Source organism: Carassius auratus, unplaced genomic scaffold (genome assembly GCF_003368295.1).
Source record: "Carassius auratus strain Wakin unplaced genomic scaffold, ASM336829v1 scaf_tig00215941, whole genome shotgun sequence".
Lineage (NCBI taxonomy): Eukaryota > Metazoa > Chordata > Actinopteri > Cypriniformes > Cyprinidae > Carassius > Carassius auratus.
In genome coordinates this window covers 457,954-474,493 of record NW_020528321.1, presented here as the reverse complement: position 1 = coordinate 474,493, position 16,540 = coordinate 457,954, and the positions used below count along the sequence as shown (strand labels likewise).

The 16,540-nt window shown below is 37.2% G+C and overlaps 2 protein-coding genes across 2 annotated transcripts; one reads left to right on the top strand and one right to left on the bottom strand.

Annotated features, from left to right (window-relative positions):
• Positions 1-1,272: 1,272 nt before the first annotated feature.
• On the bottom strand, positions 1,273-2,967 carry lipt2 (lipoyl(octanoyl) transferase 2). The gene is made up of 3 exons (XM_026261877.1): positions 2,761-2,967; positions 1,877-2,350; positions 1,273-1,522 (listed from the first exon to the last, which is right to left on the bottom strand). The coding sequence occupies exons 2-3, from the start codon at positions 2,319-2,321 to the stop codon at positions 1,305-1,307; spliced, it is 663 nt and encodes a 220-aa protein (XP_026117662.1). The 5' UTR covers positions 2,322-2,350; positions 2,761-2,967; the 3' UTR covers positions 1,273-1,304.
• Positions 2,968-3,707: 740 nt separating this feature from the next.
• LOC113096468 (E3 ubiquitin-protein ligase RNF169-like) lies at positions 3,708-12,634 on the top strand. Its single transcript, XM_026261872.1, has 6 exons — positions 3,708-4,207; positions 4,813-4,886; positions 5,225-5,311; positions 5,454-5,548; positions 6,355-6,457; positions 10,288-12,634. Exons 1-6 carry the CDS (start codon positions 3,841-3,843, stop codon positions 11,416-11,418), a joined length of 1,857 nt encoding a protein of 618 aa, XP_026117657.1. The 5' UTR covers positions 3,708-3,840; the 3' UTR covers positions 11,419-12,634.
• The last annotated feature ends 3,906 nt before the right edge of the window (positions 12,635-16,540 follow it).

Genomic DNA, 16,540 nt, shown 5'->3' with positions numbered 1-16,540 from the left:
GGAATGTTGTTAAAGAATCATGGAGTGGAATAACAGCTGAGAGGTGCCACAAGTTGGTTGACTCCATGCCACACAGATGTCAAGCAGTTTTAAAAAACTGTGGTCATACAACTAAATATTAGTTTAGTGATTCACAGGATTGCTAAATCCCAGAAAAAAAAAAATGTTTGTACAAAATAGTTTTGAGTTTGTACAGTCAAAGGTAGACACTGCTATTTTTTTGAACACACCCCTTTCAACTAATTGCCCAATTGCACAGCCTTAAGAGCGTGCATATCATGAATGCTGGGTCTTGTTTGTTTTCTGACAATCTACTGAACCTACTGGTAACTTGTTTGCCACGTAGCAATAAAAAATATACGAAAAACCTTGATTATTCTGGTTAGTCACATTGTACTGCTATTATTTTGAACAATACTGTAAGTCGCTTTGGACCATTTAGATGTCAATATAACATGATTTACTGCTCAAGAAACACTTCTGATTATCTGTTAAAAAAGTTGTGCTACTCTGTTTATTTATTTATTGGTGAAACCGAATTATTATTATTGCAGGATTCTTCAATGAATATACATTTTTACAGGAAAGTCATTCATTTGAAATAGAAATATACTGTAACACAAAAGAGATTTTAATATTACTCTTGATAAATGTAATGAATTATTGCTAAATTAATGTATTAATTTCATAATAAAAATACAAGTATACAGAAAAATTACTTACCAAAACCTCTGAACAGTAAAATAGCAGTAAAACAGTATAACTATACTGTTACGTTGTATAATTATATCATATTAATTGGTAATCTCATTAAATCTATCTTTTCTTTCTCAAGACTCGTGTGTTTGCTAACTCGTGTGTTTGCTAATCAGGATCGTAGTATTGTGACCTCAATTAATTTAGCACATACCCATTTATTATTAGTGTTTTCACATTTTATGTTAGTTGGAGGTTACCTCTTTGATTGTATCACTTCTGCCTTTGAACATATGAAGAACATTAACTCCTGTTCTTCACTGTTTATATGTTTCACTCACTCAAGCTACATTTCTCAACAAAACCCCTGAAGAAAATCTGTTTGGTCATCCATGAACAACAATTCTAGTCCATGCCATTCTTTGAAGCAACTTTCTTTCATGAATACTGCAAGCATACCATACCATTCCCATCTGACAGCAGCTCTGTACCATGGTACCAAAACAGTATTTTTTTTCAGGAAGGTAAAATAATAGCAAATAGAAATAAAATAATTTTTATGACAATACAAGCACATATTCAAACACTTAAAAGCATTCATACATTTATTAATTATATGTTAAAGTGCAGTTGAATTGTTCAGTAAAGGCTTCCAGCAGTTTTGGTATGGCTTCCTCAGGTGGGACGTCCCGCCCCAGCTCTCGGCTCAGTGACGTCACACCTTTACCCACAATCCCACATGGCACAATGTTGTCAAACCAACTCATGTCTGTGTTGCAGTTAAGAGCCAGTCCATGGGAGGTGATGTATCTTCCACAATGGATACCTGCAAAACACAACTATTACCTTTATTTTGCTGTGAAAGGGTACTTTTTTAAACCTGGAAATAGTAGAAACCGGTTTTATAATTTTAAATAAATAAATTATATACCAAAATGAAATTATATTATGTATATTCTGCACTAGGAGACCAGTTAAATGAAAATAAACTGTGAAAATGAAATGCTCATGGGATCACCACCATTCACAAGTTTAGGATCAAGTAAGATTTTTTTTTTTTAGTTTTGATGCTTTTGTTCTAAAATGGGCGAATTTATAATAATAAATTAAATACATTGGTGTCCAAATGTTTGACCAGTAATCAACACAATACACAAAGTAAACCTAAACGGTTACTTACCAATTGCACAGATTTTGTGGTTGCCCACCCAGACACCTGTATCTGGAGACGTGGAGGCTTCGATCCCAAATGTACTGCACATCTTGATCACCGTCCTTTCCAGTTCACACACATACCATCTCACACTCTTCTTAAAGCAGGCCAGGTTGAGGATGGGATAACACACCAGCTGACCAGGACCATGAAACGTTATTAGACCTCCTCGGTTGGTACGGAAGAAGTCTGCGCCCAGAGCTTTGAGCCTCTGCTCCTCCTCAGGAGGGTAAGGAGCCTGTCTGATGCCGATGGTGTACACAGGCTCGTGTTCACACAGTAATAAAGTGTTTGGGCTAGTGCTGCATGAATCCATATGCTGCTTTATGTGCTGCTGCTGGACCTCCAAGGCACTGCGGTAAGATATTCTCCCTAAACGCACCACTTTCACAGCTGCCTTACCGACTGACATTGTTTTCAGGTGGGTTTTTGAAGCATCAACTAAAGAGACAGAAAACAAGGTCACAACTACTTCCTGTATTTCATTTGTATTAATCCATAAAACATCATTCAGTGGATATAAAACACATTGGAAAGCCATTGTGGAATATTTTTTCTAATACCTTTTAAAAAAATAAAAAATAAATAATGAATAAAAATGATAAAAGCACATAGGAAACTTCCAAGTTAAAGAAAATGTTAGGCCTATTACTTTTTTATTAGATCATAAATAGGGATATGTTTTATAGAATAATATTATGTACAGTAAAATTATATATATATATATATATATATATATATATATATATATATATATATATTAAATCGCGTGTTATTTAAGAAAAAAAAACTATCCATATGTTATAAAAAATTACAATATATAAAATAGAAATTGTAAAGTTCACTGATACCTGGTGCAAATGATCTAGAAAGTTGGCAAGGAAAATCTGTAATGTCCACATTTTAAACCAGCTTTAACACCAGATCCACAACAAGTACAAACATAAACTGATGTTAGAAGCCCAGAAAGCTTGATCCTTCTGTTAAAATCATGGAGTCATCTCTTACTGGACGCCGCCATACTGCCAGTGCAGATCTTCCTCTACTGTGACTGAAGGCGGAGCGCGTGCTGCATTACTGCCATCTGCTGGTTTGGGGAGATAACCCATACTTTTGTACTTTACAAACATGTCATAATTTACTCATCAAGGTTATGAGTTTCTTTCTTCTGTTCAACCCAAAAGAAAACATTTTGAAGAATGTTTTTAACCAAACGGTTGATGAACCCCACTGACTTTCTTAGTATTAAAAGAAAAAACAAAAACAACACCACCAAAATATTGTAATAGTTAATCATTTATGACCACTGTATAAAATAAATTAATAATAATAATAAAGGAAGCAGTTATTGTAATTTAGATTTTTTTTAAGTACTTTATTAATCAATGCTACAAGAACACGAGGTATAACATTATCATATTAACATTATCTACCAGAGGGAAAATTAAAACTACATAATATTGTGTGTGTGTATATATATATATATATATATATATATATATATATATATATATATATATATATATATATATATTAGGAAAGAAAGGGACAAAATAATAAAATTATATACATTCCAATGCCTTCAGAGCATTAAGTGTTTTCTGTAAATGAGAACTTTTTTTTTTTTTTTTTTTTTTACTTTTAGGAATTAAAACTGCAGTCAGCCGCTTGACTGTCAGCGGTACAAAAAGTAAAGCAAATAAACAGACATAAACATACATATACATAGTTAGTGACAAATTGAAAAGTTAAACAAAGATGTGAACATTTTTACAGATTGAAACGCATTTTGCAGCTTTCTTATTTTTCAGCCCCAATATTGTATTTAGGTATTGCAAAATTTGTGTGAGAACTGGTCGTTCTACCACCGCTGTATGTGACGCCATGGCTGGGCGGGGCTTGTTTTCAAACCCAGACGCAGGCACATACCAATGAAGATGGCGGCGGTGGGGTCCGCCAAATCCGCTGGACTGGGGCAAAGAGGTAAAAGCAGGCCTGGCACTCTCGCTGCTCCACTGAGTTTGGAGGAGTCCCGGTGTCCGGTGTGCTCCGAGATTCTCCTGGAGCCGGTAACGATGCCATGCGGACACTCGGTGTGCCTGCATTGCTTCCAGCGGACGGTGAAGTTAATCAGTCTGTGCTGTCCTCTGTGCCGGCTGCGAGTGTCCAGCTGGGCCCGTAAACAGTCCCGGGAGAAGAGCCTGATCAACACCGAGCTCTGGGAGCTGGTCCGGCTCAGTCACCCGGAGAGATGCAGGCGCAGGCTGGAGCAGAGAGACCGAGAGACCGCGGACGGAGGTGCGGAGGACTTCAAATATTACATAATCATGAGTTTGAAATAATCATTTACGCTTCGAGAAATCGCAGTATGACAGTTTCCCAGCTTCAGTGAATTCAGTTCAGTCGACCCTTTTACCAATATATATATATATATATATATATATATATATATATATATATATATATATATATATATATATAATTTACTTTGGTTTGGTCTGTGTATAAACGCCCAGTTTACGACTTCAACAAAACACGTCTTGAATACTGTTGTACCGAGTACAATTTGAATGGCTTACTTTGTTGATATTTTATGTCATGTATTTATATTTCATAATATCATGTGTTTATATATAGCTTATTTGACTATTATTTTATGTATGTTTCTTATCCATCTCTGACTTGCTATTTTTGAAGTCTTACAAGACAGTCAGTATTATTTCTCTAGTAGTATAGTAACTTATCCTGGTTGTTTGTAAACTCCATTGGTATTTGTCCAGGCATGTGTGTGTCCAGTGGGTGGAGCCAGTGACACAACTGAGATTCATGTTTATTATGGTCTGGTCACTTTAGTGAGCAAGTTAGCCATTTTCTGCTAATATATTTATGTTTTCATCTTTTAGAAATTTTCCGTGCACCTGTACAAATTCATAAGTCTGGAGAAATGCGTCAAGAGTACGAGAAACAAAAGATGAAGGTAAGTCAGAGGGGTATGACACACTAAATTGAGTATGCTCTTGATTGCGGTTTTATCACATTATATATCTCAAACATATAAGTTGCATAGTTTTACAGTGTTTTTGGATATCTAGGATACTGTGGTGTTAACTATTAATAAAACGACTGAACTATTGTTCCAACAAAGTGGAAACATCCACAAATGTCTTTTGTATGGCCAGTAAAGAATAGCCTGCACTTAATTTGGTATTTTGGTAAAATGCAAAGCACTTCTGGTTTCTAATAAGCTTGTTTTTTTTTTTATATATATGTTCACCTTATACTGTACATATATTAATCACTGTGTTATTTCTTCAGGGTGGAGGCAGTGAAGAAACTGAAGAGCGAAAGAAAAAAATCCACAGAAAAGAAGACTGTGGGATGCTAAAACACTGTCAATATCCTGTATGTTTAAAACTTTTATTTTTTTAAATATTGTTTTTACCTACTTGGGTCTAAACATGAACAGTTCATTCATAATTTGGGATATTTATTTCATTAACTGTTTAGTTCCTGCTCAATTACGTATGATCTTTCCATGTTTCAGTTCTGTGGAGTGTCAGACTCTGAGAATGAAGAGCCGGTGGGAAAGAGGACCCGACATGTTTCAGCATTTGTGCGAAAAACTGCTTTCAATAGAAGGTATTGCACTTATGCAAAAAACACACCTCTTCATTCTTTATTATGACATTTTAGGACAACATTCATAAAAACTATGAAATCGCAAATAGAGGTATATAAATTATGTGTCAAGCAAATAAATATTATACTTTGTTGGAAGTTATTCAGAGATTCCTTTTGTCTAGATTGCAGCCACACACTTTTTAAACAAATATGTAACAATATTAGGGTTGCATGATAAATCGCATGCGATATTTAATGTGCATCTTGTCAGTAAAGCCGGTTCTGTAATCAGTGGTTAATCCTCATCACCTGCGCGCTTTCATATGGAGCAGCATTAACTACACGGAGCCGTTGTTCACTGATAAGCTGCACAAAACATGCGCAAAATATGATCGTGTTTTTGCGCAGCTTGTCAGTGAACAAAGGCTCTGAGTAGTTCTATTGCTCTATGTGAAAGCGTGCAGGTGATGGAGATTTACCGCTGATTACAGAACCGGCTTTACTGACAAGTTGCGCATTAAATATTGCATGCTATGTATCATGCAACCCTAAATAATATTCAGACCAAAAATGTATTTTAAAATGTAATACATTTATTGATCTGTATCTGCCAACGAGCAAAACTATTAATACCCCTAATTAATATAATTAATCAGCTAATTAATATTAGCTGATGCCAAATGTCAGATGATTAGTCGCTATTAGAAGATTAGTAATTTTGTACGTCACTGTTTAATTTTTATTCTTTCCTCAATAAATTGTTTTCTGATTGTTAGATGTTAAAAAAAGATATAAATCCATTCTATCATTGTGCTGTATTACAGTTGTCTTAATAGCAGTGCTGTCCAGAGGAGCAGGAGCTGTACAGATTCTGAGGATGGAAGAGGAAAAAATAGAGTTCACGCACATCATGCCGGTCCTGACAAGGTATAAGATTTCACTTCTTGGCTGAATGAGTATGTGAAATAATCTTCAGACTAATTGGTTGTTTAGGGTGAGTTGTTGGATAAAACACCAGTCCTGTTGTTCCGAGAAATGTAACTGGCTCTCAACTTTAATTGCTGAGTATGTTGTTGTAAGTCAAATTATTTAGAAGACATACCGTATTTTCCGGACTATAAGTCGCACTTTTTTTCATAGTTTGCCTGGTCCTGCGACTTACAGTCAGGTGCGACTTATTTATCAAAATTAATTTGACATGAACCGAGAGAAATGAACCAAGAGATGTGAACTAAGAGAAAACATTACCGTCTCCAGCCGCGAGAGGGCGCTCTATGCTGCTGAGTGCTCCTGTAGCCTACACTGAGCAGCACAGAGCGCCCTCTCGTGGTTGGAGACGGTAATGTTTTCTCTTGGTACTTGGTTCTAAATAAATGCGACTTATATATGTTTTTTTACTTGTCATGATGTATTTTTGGACTGATGCGACTTATACTTAGGTGCGACTTATAGTCCGAAAAATACCTTATTTATCAGATTTCACTGAAATCATAATCTGGCATAATTGTAAAATTGATTATGTCTGTATAAATAAAGTGGTAAACTTTGAGTAAATGTGATTTTAAATGTTATAATATTGTTTTTATAATGTCTAAATGCAAATCCAAAAGTACTGTATTAGCGAGTTGAATGAGCCCATTATTGGCCATCTGCTGCCATCTCTTGGTTATAATTGCAATTTTAGGGAACTTCCCAAATAAATATAGTGTCTATTTAAGCTTTATCACTTTATTGTGCCAATTGTTATTCAATATCCGTTAAATTTGCTTTACTTTTTTTGCATACTTGTTTAGAATCATAAAATGCACAGGAACTGACTTGGTTTTGTTAAGTTTTGAGTTGTATTTTAGGATTTACAGGCTTTTGGGTACACTAGATCGAGACCATATTTTTAAAGGGCCCCTATTATGCCATTTCCAATATTGCCTTTCATGCACTGTGTATTGTGCTGTATGTGAATGAAATGATCTGCAAAAGCTGTAAAGCTGAAAGTACACAATAAATAAAGTTACTGTCTCCCAAAATGAAGAATCAACACTGTATAGTCTAGACGAGTGATTAGTAATTTGAATAAAATAATATATCGCATGTGCTCACGTAGTTTTGTGAAGTTTTGAATTTCCGTTTAGACTTTAAAGGCTTATGGGTAAATTGGGCCACATCCACACAAAGCTAGAGCTTTCCCTATCCAATCTTTTTTTACCTCGTTGTAAAGAAAAATTCCATAAACACGGCATAATCTCAAGAAATATCTGCATACACATGAAACCACTGAAGCTGACTCAGAACGATGACGTATACATGCCAGACCAGTCTGTGGTGCTGTAATTCTGCCACAGAGATACACTAAAAATGGGGAAGAATTCATAGACTAGAGCATGTGCATAAACCTTGTGTGTAGTCCACCATTGTTGTTGTTGTTGTTGTTGTTGTTGTTGCTGTTACGTGACATAGCAGTGTTTGATTCAAGTCGAGAAGTGGGGTGACGACATCATCATTTCACAAAATATACAGATTGGCTGTACACATGAAAACGAAAGGGTGTCGTTTTCAGATTTATCCACTGTGGGACCTAAATGCATCTCCGGGTGGATAGGCCCCCCCCTCCCCTTTTTTTTTTAAAGGACCTTGTTATAGCCACGCAAAGGGTAAAGTTATTTTTTTATTGACCTAGGGAGTCCAAAGAATTGTACTGCAGTAGTTTTGTTTTCAAAATTGAGCAAAAAACCTAGGACTAGTTCACAAAATGATAGAAAACTAGACTTCTTTATGATATAAATACTACAGCCACTGTCATTTCTTGAACAAGAACATGTGGACATCGAAACATGCAAACTCAGCGCAAGGTTTATAATTTTTATTTATTATGAACAGTTTGCATAATTGAAAAGATTATGTATTCTCCTGTGTTGGGGTGGGTTCATCAATTATTTACCTTATAAATCTGATAGAATGATGCACATGCTCATAATAATTGTTATAAATTGTTTATCCTCTGTTTGATTACATCTTTAATTGATTTTTGTGTTAATTTCTGTTATTTGTACATAAACTGACAGTCACCACTGATAAGCTAATACTAAATATTGTAGAAACTTAATTTTCTGTAAAGTTGCTCTGCAGTGATTTGTATCGTAAAAAGCGCTACACAAAAAAACTTGGATTGAATATTGTTCCTAGACGAATGTTATAAGCAACTCAGATTCTTTGAGATGGTCTGTGCAAAAACTCGAAACAATCAGAATGATTACATTTTACTAGGGGTGTAACGATACGCGTATTCGTATTGAACCGTTCGGTACGACGCTTTCGGTTCGGTACGCGGTACGCATTATGTATACCGAACGGTTCGTTGGAGTAATTCATTATATTTGAAAAAAAAAAAAAAAGATAGAGAAAGAAATATAATGATATGCGTTCAACAAGGTAGCCCAATAACCCAAACAACGTAACAGGCAACGCCCCTGACACTCCCGAAGAAGAAAAAAACACCATCTTATATGTTTATGTTAGGCTACTCAGCAGGCGCTCGCTCACTCAGTACGCGCTGAAGGCTCGTTGCAAAATAGCCAATGCGTTTAACAGACTAGAAATGAGAAGATCCTCCAATAACCAACAGGTCTGGTGTTTGGGTGCACTTTAGATTCCCTTTAAGCTATAATGGTGATGGCAAGAGAGTGGTGGATAAAAAAACAACGGTATGTCGCATCTGCAACATGACAGGGTACACCAGCGGGATTACAAAAAAAAAAAAAAAAAACCAGCGGGAATATCTGGGATATATGCGTCAGTACTATCTGGGAAAAGACGAAAAAAAGGAGAAACATGCACGCAGCAAACTATCCCTGCAGCATTTAGAAACTATAGCTTACAGGGAATCCAACCCAAACACCAGACCTGTTGGTTATTTTAGGATCTTATATTTCTGGTCTGTTAAAGGCATTCGACATTTTGCAACGAGCCTTCAGCGCGTGCTGAGTGAGCGAGCGCCTTAGGGGCCGTTCACATATCGTGCCTAAAAACGCATGGAAAACGCTAAGCGCGTCTTTCTCCTGAGGCGTCTGTCTTTGCTAAGCAACAATGACGTGCTCTCTCCATGAGACGCGGAAATTTCAGCGAAGGATAAATGGATTTGCAGCTCTAAAAATCGCTTGCAGTAGCTCTGCTACTGAATTTATTTCCAAAATTGCAATCCATATACAACTATGATCAGCTGTTCCTTCATCTTGGCTGAGCTCTCAACGTTGTTACGGGAAAGGATGAAGCTGATTGGTTGGTTCTTGTCACATGACCCGCGGTGCGCTTGCGGCATTCTGAAAAGTTGAGATGTTTTTACATTTTGCTGTATCTAAAACGTATCGAACCGAACCGAACCGAACCGTGACATCAGTGTATCGTATCGAACCGAACCGTGAATTTTGTGAACCGTTACACCCCTACATTTTACCATATAAAAATGAGTTTGCTACAATTTTTACAGATGTTAAACTTTTTGTTATGATCAAGGCATTAATGTTTGCCTACAAAACCAGCACATGCTCTGCAACCCTTTACTTTAATTATTTCAGACTTATGTGTCCTCTAGAAGCATGCATTCTGCAGAGCCCTACTCTGCAGGATGTTGGCCCTTCAGGAGCATGACTGGACACCCCTATAGTAAGAAAGAGCATGTGTTGTGGCAAGCTTGACAATAGACAAATTGTCCAGTGAATTTTTATTGTTAGTGATACAACTCTGCATCTCTTTCCCTGCTCTAGGCTAGCATCGCACATAGTTACAATGCTGGAATCCTTCTGTCCTCGGAGAACAGTCGCTCTTTCTCAGCACCAGTACTGACCTTAGATAAGAGACACCACTGGCGGGGCATCCACACCTCATCCGCTTCGCTCACGCTTCATACCAAACCAGAGAGGTCTATTAGCCCCGAGAGCAATGACAGCATATCGGAAGAACTCAACCATTTCAAGCCTATTGTCTGCTCACCGTGCACTCCACCCAAAAGGATGCCCGATGGGAGAATTTTGGAACCAACGATTGTGAAGTCAACCCCTAGGAACTTGACACGCACTCTGCAGAAGTCCACAAGCTACGAGGCCAGCCCAACCATCTTGCAGAAGTGGAAGCAGATTGAAGTTGATCGTCAGTTCATCAAGGTGAACTCAAAAGGTACAGTCACAAGTCCGATCGCAGAGGATCTTAGCCTTAAACTGAGTCCGGTTGAAGAATGGGACAGCCAACTCTGCAGCTGTGATGTAGCCAAGGACGGCTTGCAAGATCATCAGTGCATTTCTGTATCAAGTGCTAAGGATCGGAAGGATAAACCTATAGTCTGTAATAAACGACGGCTTGTATTTGATCAGGTTAACAAAGAGGAAGGTACACAGCCAGCTAGCGCTCCCATCAGGTCGATAACTCAGTCCGTTGCAGATACTTCATCCGCAAAAGGGCGAAGCAAATGTGAAGCACTCTGTAAACCCACAGAAATTTGTGAACCGTTGCTTGATAAACACGTTGGACACTGTAATCAGGGTACTGTAGACCCAGAGAACTTCATAAATGAGCCTACCACAAGGAGCTGTGTTAACAGACCTACCTCAAGAAGGAGCAAAAAGAGAAGCCACAAAACCAAACATTTGGAAGAGACCCTACAGACAAAAATATCCCGGACAGATGTCTGTGACAGGTTTGATGATCTGATTGTCCAGCAAATAAATCAGGAAAAGGAGGACAGAGAACTGGCACTAAAGCTACAAAGAAAGTTTGACAGAGAATTAAAAAAAGTAGACAGGCACAAAACAAGTCGTAACAATTACGAACTCCGGTCCTGGGCTACAAAAGATGGGATGGTAGGACACAGTACACGCAGATCAGGAAGAATCTCCAAATGAAATGAGCACTTTAGCTACAGCTGTTAAAGCATCCTCCAGTTATGGTAGTGTTTTATTGAAATGATTTGTCACCGTCACAAATGTTTTCTTTCTTGAGGCACTACAGAGGCGTTCTAACATCTGGATAAGTATTGAAAGATAAGGTTTTTTGCTTTTTTGACTTTTTATCCAAAGCAACTTGCGTTAATCGAGTCCACCAAGAGCAGAGGTGCCAATCCTGTTCCTGGAGATCTTGCAAAGTTTAGCTCCAACCCTGATCAAATACAACAGAGCCAGCTAATTAAGATCTTGAGCATTTAGTAATTACAGCCTGGTGTGTTGATCTGAACTTTGCAGGTAGATCTTCAGGAACAAGTTTGGGCGCCCATGACCTAGAGCAAGCAAGTGCTTTGCTTGCAGCAGAATTGTGGTAAGACAAGTGTGGACTCTCAGGAACTTTCCCAAATATGAGGATCTAGATCAGTGATCCTTAAATCTGGCTCATGAGATCCACTTTCCTGCAGAGTATAGCTCCAACCATAATCAAACAAACCTACCTGTGATTTTTCTATTGACCCTGAAGACACTTATTAGCAACCTCAGGTGTGTTTGATTAAGGTTAGAGCTAAACTCTGCAGGAAAGTGGATCTCGTGAGCCAGATTTGAGGATCACTGATCTAGATTTTAAGCTGCAATGTTTTGTTTCAAGCTCTCGTACTGTTTAACTGGCTTCTACTACTCAAAAAGAGAGGAAATTAGGTGTATGCTGTTTGGGAGAAGAAAAACGTACATAACTATTTATAAAAACTCTAAAAAGCTTTTTAGTACTTCAAGCCAGAGATGACAGTACTCCTTACAATCTTATTGTGATCATCACAATCGCTCTTCGAGAAATTATCATAGAACATTTGTTGAAACAGGTGTTTTGTACAAAAATTTTAGCATAATCCTTTTTCTTTGGCTTTTATATATTATTTTTATTGTTATTGTTGTTGATTTGTTTTTTACAATTTAGGTAGAAAACAGTAAAAATTGCAGCCTTGGGTCAGAAAACTACTCTACACAAGTACATAGACGCAAAGGCTTGTTCAACAAATTGCAGTTGTTGTATGTAACCTCTTTACTTTGTTCTTGTTGTACTTTGGTGGAAACAAACCTCAGTACTCAAGGCAGTGATATAATTGCCTTCAAATGTTTGTGCCATTAACCATGTTGTATTATTTTTCTAGCTAGCTAGCTATGAGCGTATTGGCAGTTTAAGGCAGGGTAGGTAGTTTGGTTCAAAAATGTTTTATGTTGGTTGAAAATCTCTTCACATTACTGAACAATCACTAAGTTAAGTGGTCTAAATATCTATATCTGTTTCTATATTATTTGTATCATCTGTGGAAGGCGTTGGACCATAAAATTTCCGAGGGCTACCATAGGCTGTCCTACCTGCCTGTCAACATATGTATTTGCATACCTCTGCACTTTGTACTGTAATGTTATCTCACCACTGAATGAGACATAAGGTAATCTGTCAGCGTTGCATTCAGTCCTCCTCCAATGCTGTTTCTCTTTGTGTCACTGCTTAGCGTCTGGTCTGCCAGTGCGCATTCATGTTTGCAGGAGGCTTGGCTCTGCAGAGTGATTTGCAAGGAGGGTGGGATCTTATGCTTTGAAAACTAGCTTTCTATAGTTAGCCTCTCTGCAACGGATCGTAAATAGTTCACCATAGACAATCTATAGAGGATCGTTGATAGCGATAGCGGTTTATGCCTTTGCCTGTTATAGCACCCCTTGTGGCAGTGATGAGAATTATATTAACACACATACTGGTGTTGATACTTTTTTTATGTTAAACATTTCTTTGTCGGAAATCAAACTTGGGTATCAAAAGCTTGTGTTCACATGTTTGTGTAGAGTATTTTGGGGCCTAACTGTGTTAAATAATATTACTATACTGTTTTTCGCTATTAAGTAAAATAGTTATAAAATAGTTTGGGATTTTAAAACGCTAAAAGCATTGTGTAAGTGTTGACGTTAATTACGATTTCTAAAGAAAATCTTTTTATTATTATTATTATTATTATTATTTAAAGCCTAACTTTTTTTCTGTATTTAAGTGTTTTGACCCTTTTCAAACTGTAATCTGCATTTGGACTTTTCAAATTATGAAACACCACAACAACAATATAAAATAAAAAATAAAAAAAAACTTGATTTGGCAACCAGCAAAAGAAGTATGAGAATTTTCTTTAATACAATAGTTTTCTGTCATTTTATTTTTTTATAGTTTACCCATATTTCACTTGATGTTCACACTAATCTTAAGGGCTACTTTCATTTCAGAACCTTATCTACATTGAACAAAATTATAAACGCCACACTTTTGTTTTTCCTCCATTTTTCATCAGCTGAACTCCAAGATCTAAGACTTTTTCTATGTACACAAAAGGCCTATTTCTCTCAAATATTGTTCACAAATCTGTCTAAATCGGTGTTAGTGAGCACTTCTCCTTTGCTGAAATAATCCATCCTCCTCACAGGTGTGACGTATCAAAATGCTCATTAGACAGCATGATTATTGCACAGGTGTCCCTTAGGCTGGCCACAATAAAAGGACAACCTAAACCTGCAACCATATACAGTATTGTTCAAAATAATAGCAGTACAATGTGACTAACCAGAATAATCAAGGTTTTTCGTATATTTTTTTATTGCTACGTGCAAACAAGTTACCAGTAGGTTCAGTAGATTCTCAGAAAACAAATGAGACCCAGCATTCATGATATGCACGCTCTTAAGGCTGTGCAATTGGGCAATTAGTTGAATTAGTTGAAAGGGGTGTGTTAAAAAAAATAGCAGTGTGGCATTCAATCACTGAGGTCATCAATTTTGTGAAGAAACAGGTGTGAATCAGGTGGCCCCTATTTAAGGATGAAGCCAACACTTGTTGAACATGCATTTGAAAGCTGAGGAAAATGGGTCGTTCAAGACATTGTTCAGAAGAACAGCGTACTTTGATTAAAAAGTTGATTAGAGAGGGGAAAACCTATAAAGAGGTGCAAAAAATGATAGGCTAAAATGATCTCCAATGCCTTAAAATGGAGAGCAAAACCAGAGAGACATGGAAGAAAACGGAAGACAACCATCAAAATGGATAGAAGAATAACCAGAATGGCAAAGGCTCAGCCAATGATCACCTCCAGGATGATCAAAGACAGTCTGGAGTTACCTGTAAGTACTGTGACAGTTAGAAGACGTCTGTGTGAAGCTAATCTATTTTCAAGAATCCCCCGCAAAGTCCCTCTGTTAAAAAAAAGGCATGTGCAGAAGAGGTTACAATTTGCCAAAGAACACATCAACTGGCCTAAAGAGAAATGGAGGAACATTTTGTGGACTGATGAGAGTAAAATTGTTCTTTTTGGGTCCAAGGGCCACAGGCAGTTTGTGAGACGACCCCCAAACTCTGAATTCAAGCCACAGTACACAGTGAAGACAGGGAAGCATGGAGGTGCAAGCATCATGATATGGGCATGTTTCTCCTACTATGGTGTTGGGCCTATTTATCGCATACCAGGGATCATGGATCAGTTTGCATATGTTAAAATACTTGAAGAGGTCATGTTGCCCTATGCTGAAGAGGACATGCCCTTGAAATGGTTGTTTCAACAAGACAATGACCCAAAACACACTAGTAAACGGGCAAAGTCTTGGTTCCAAACCAACAAAATTAATGTTATGGAGTGGCCAGCCCAATCTCCAGACCTTAATCCAATTGAGAACTTGTGGGGTGATATCAAAAATGCTGTTTCTGAAGCAAAACCAAGAAATGTGAATGAATTGTGGAATGTTGTTAAAGAATCATGGAGTGGAATAACAGCTGAGAGGTGCCACAAGTTGGTTGACTCCATGCCACACAGATGTCAAGCAGTTTTAAAAAACTGTGGTCGTACAACTAAATATTAGTTTAGTGATTCACAGGATTGCTAAATCCCAGAAAAAAAAAATGTTTGTACAAAATAGTTGCGAGTTTGTACAGTCAAAGGTAGACACTGCTATTTTTTTGAACACACCCCTTTCAACTAATTGCCCAATTGCACAGCCTTAAGAGCGTGCATATCATGAATGCTGGGTCTTGTTTGTTTTCTGACAATCTACTGAACCTACTGGTAACTTGTTTGCCACGTAGCAATAAAAAATATACTAAAAACCTTGATTATTCTGGTTAGTCACATTGTACTGCTATTATTTTGAACAAAACTGTACGTCTGCATTAATCCAAACACATTTGAAAATGGCCTTTTCATTTTAAAACGCTCTCTGTCCACAATAGCATTTTCAACCATTTTCCAAAAGTGTCTCATCCACACAGGAACATCAGAAAATGTTAAATTCACTTTCTGCGCATTTGTAAAGCCTCAAAAAGGCTCACTACAGATTATACACATGGAACAGACATGAGACGTTTTCATGCAGTTTTTCTGCCAGGAAATTTGATTCATTTTGTTTACGAAAAGAATTCACTATTCACTGACGTGTCCAGGTTGCTCACACTCACGGTTGTATGGTTGTACACGGTGTTTACGGTTGTAGCCTCATGTTTTGCCGCAAATAGCAATCGTGAGTAAATTTGCTTTCATCTTTTGCAGGACTGTGATATGAACAGTATACAAATTAACACATCTATAGCAATAGTGTGAAAGTGCATAGTGTGCACGATTGCAGTATAAACACAGATATCTATTTGTATAATATGTGCATCAGATGACTAAACTTTTATCATCGTTTTCAAAATCCTCCGTTTTCACAGTCGACGATACAATGCGAAAACCATGTTTTAAAATTTATCCACTTTAGAGAGCGTTTTCAAGAAGCTCAGTTTTCCTCGACTAAAAACGCCATCTTGGTGTGGACGAAAGGCTAAAATGGACAGAACAAGATGTGTTTTCAAACAAAAACATATTAGCGTGGACACGGCCTCGTACATGCAGTTTTATCACACAGCACAATGCAGATTTGTGAAAAATATTTGAGAGAAACAAAAAAAAGTCTTAGACCTTTGACGTCAGCTCATGAAAAATGGGGGCAAAACAAAAGTGTTGCATTTATAATTTTGTTCATTGTATTAAGCTTTGTTTAGTAGAGAGACCACATG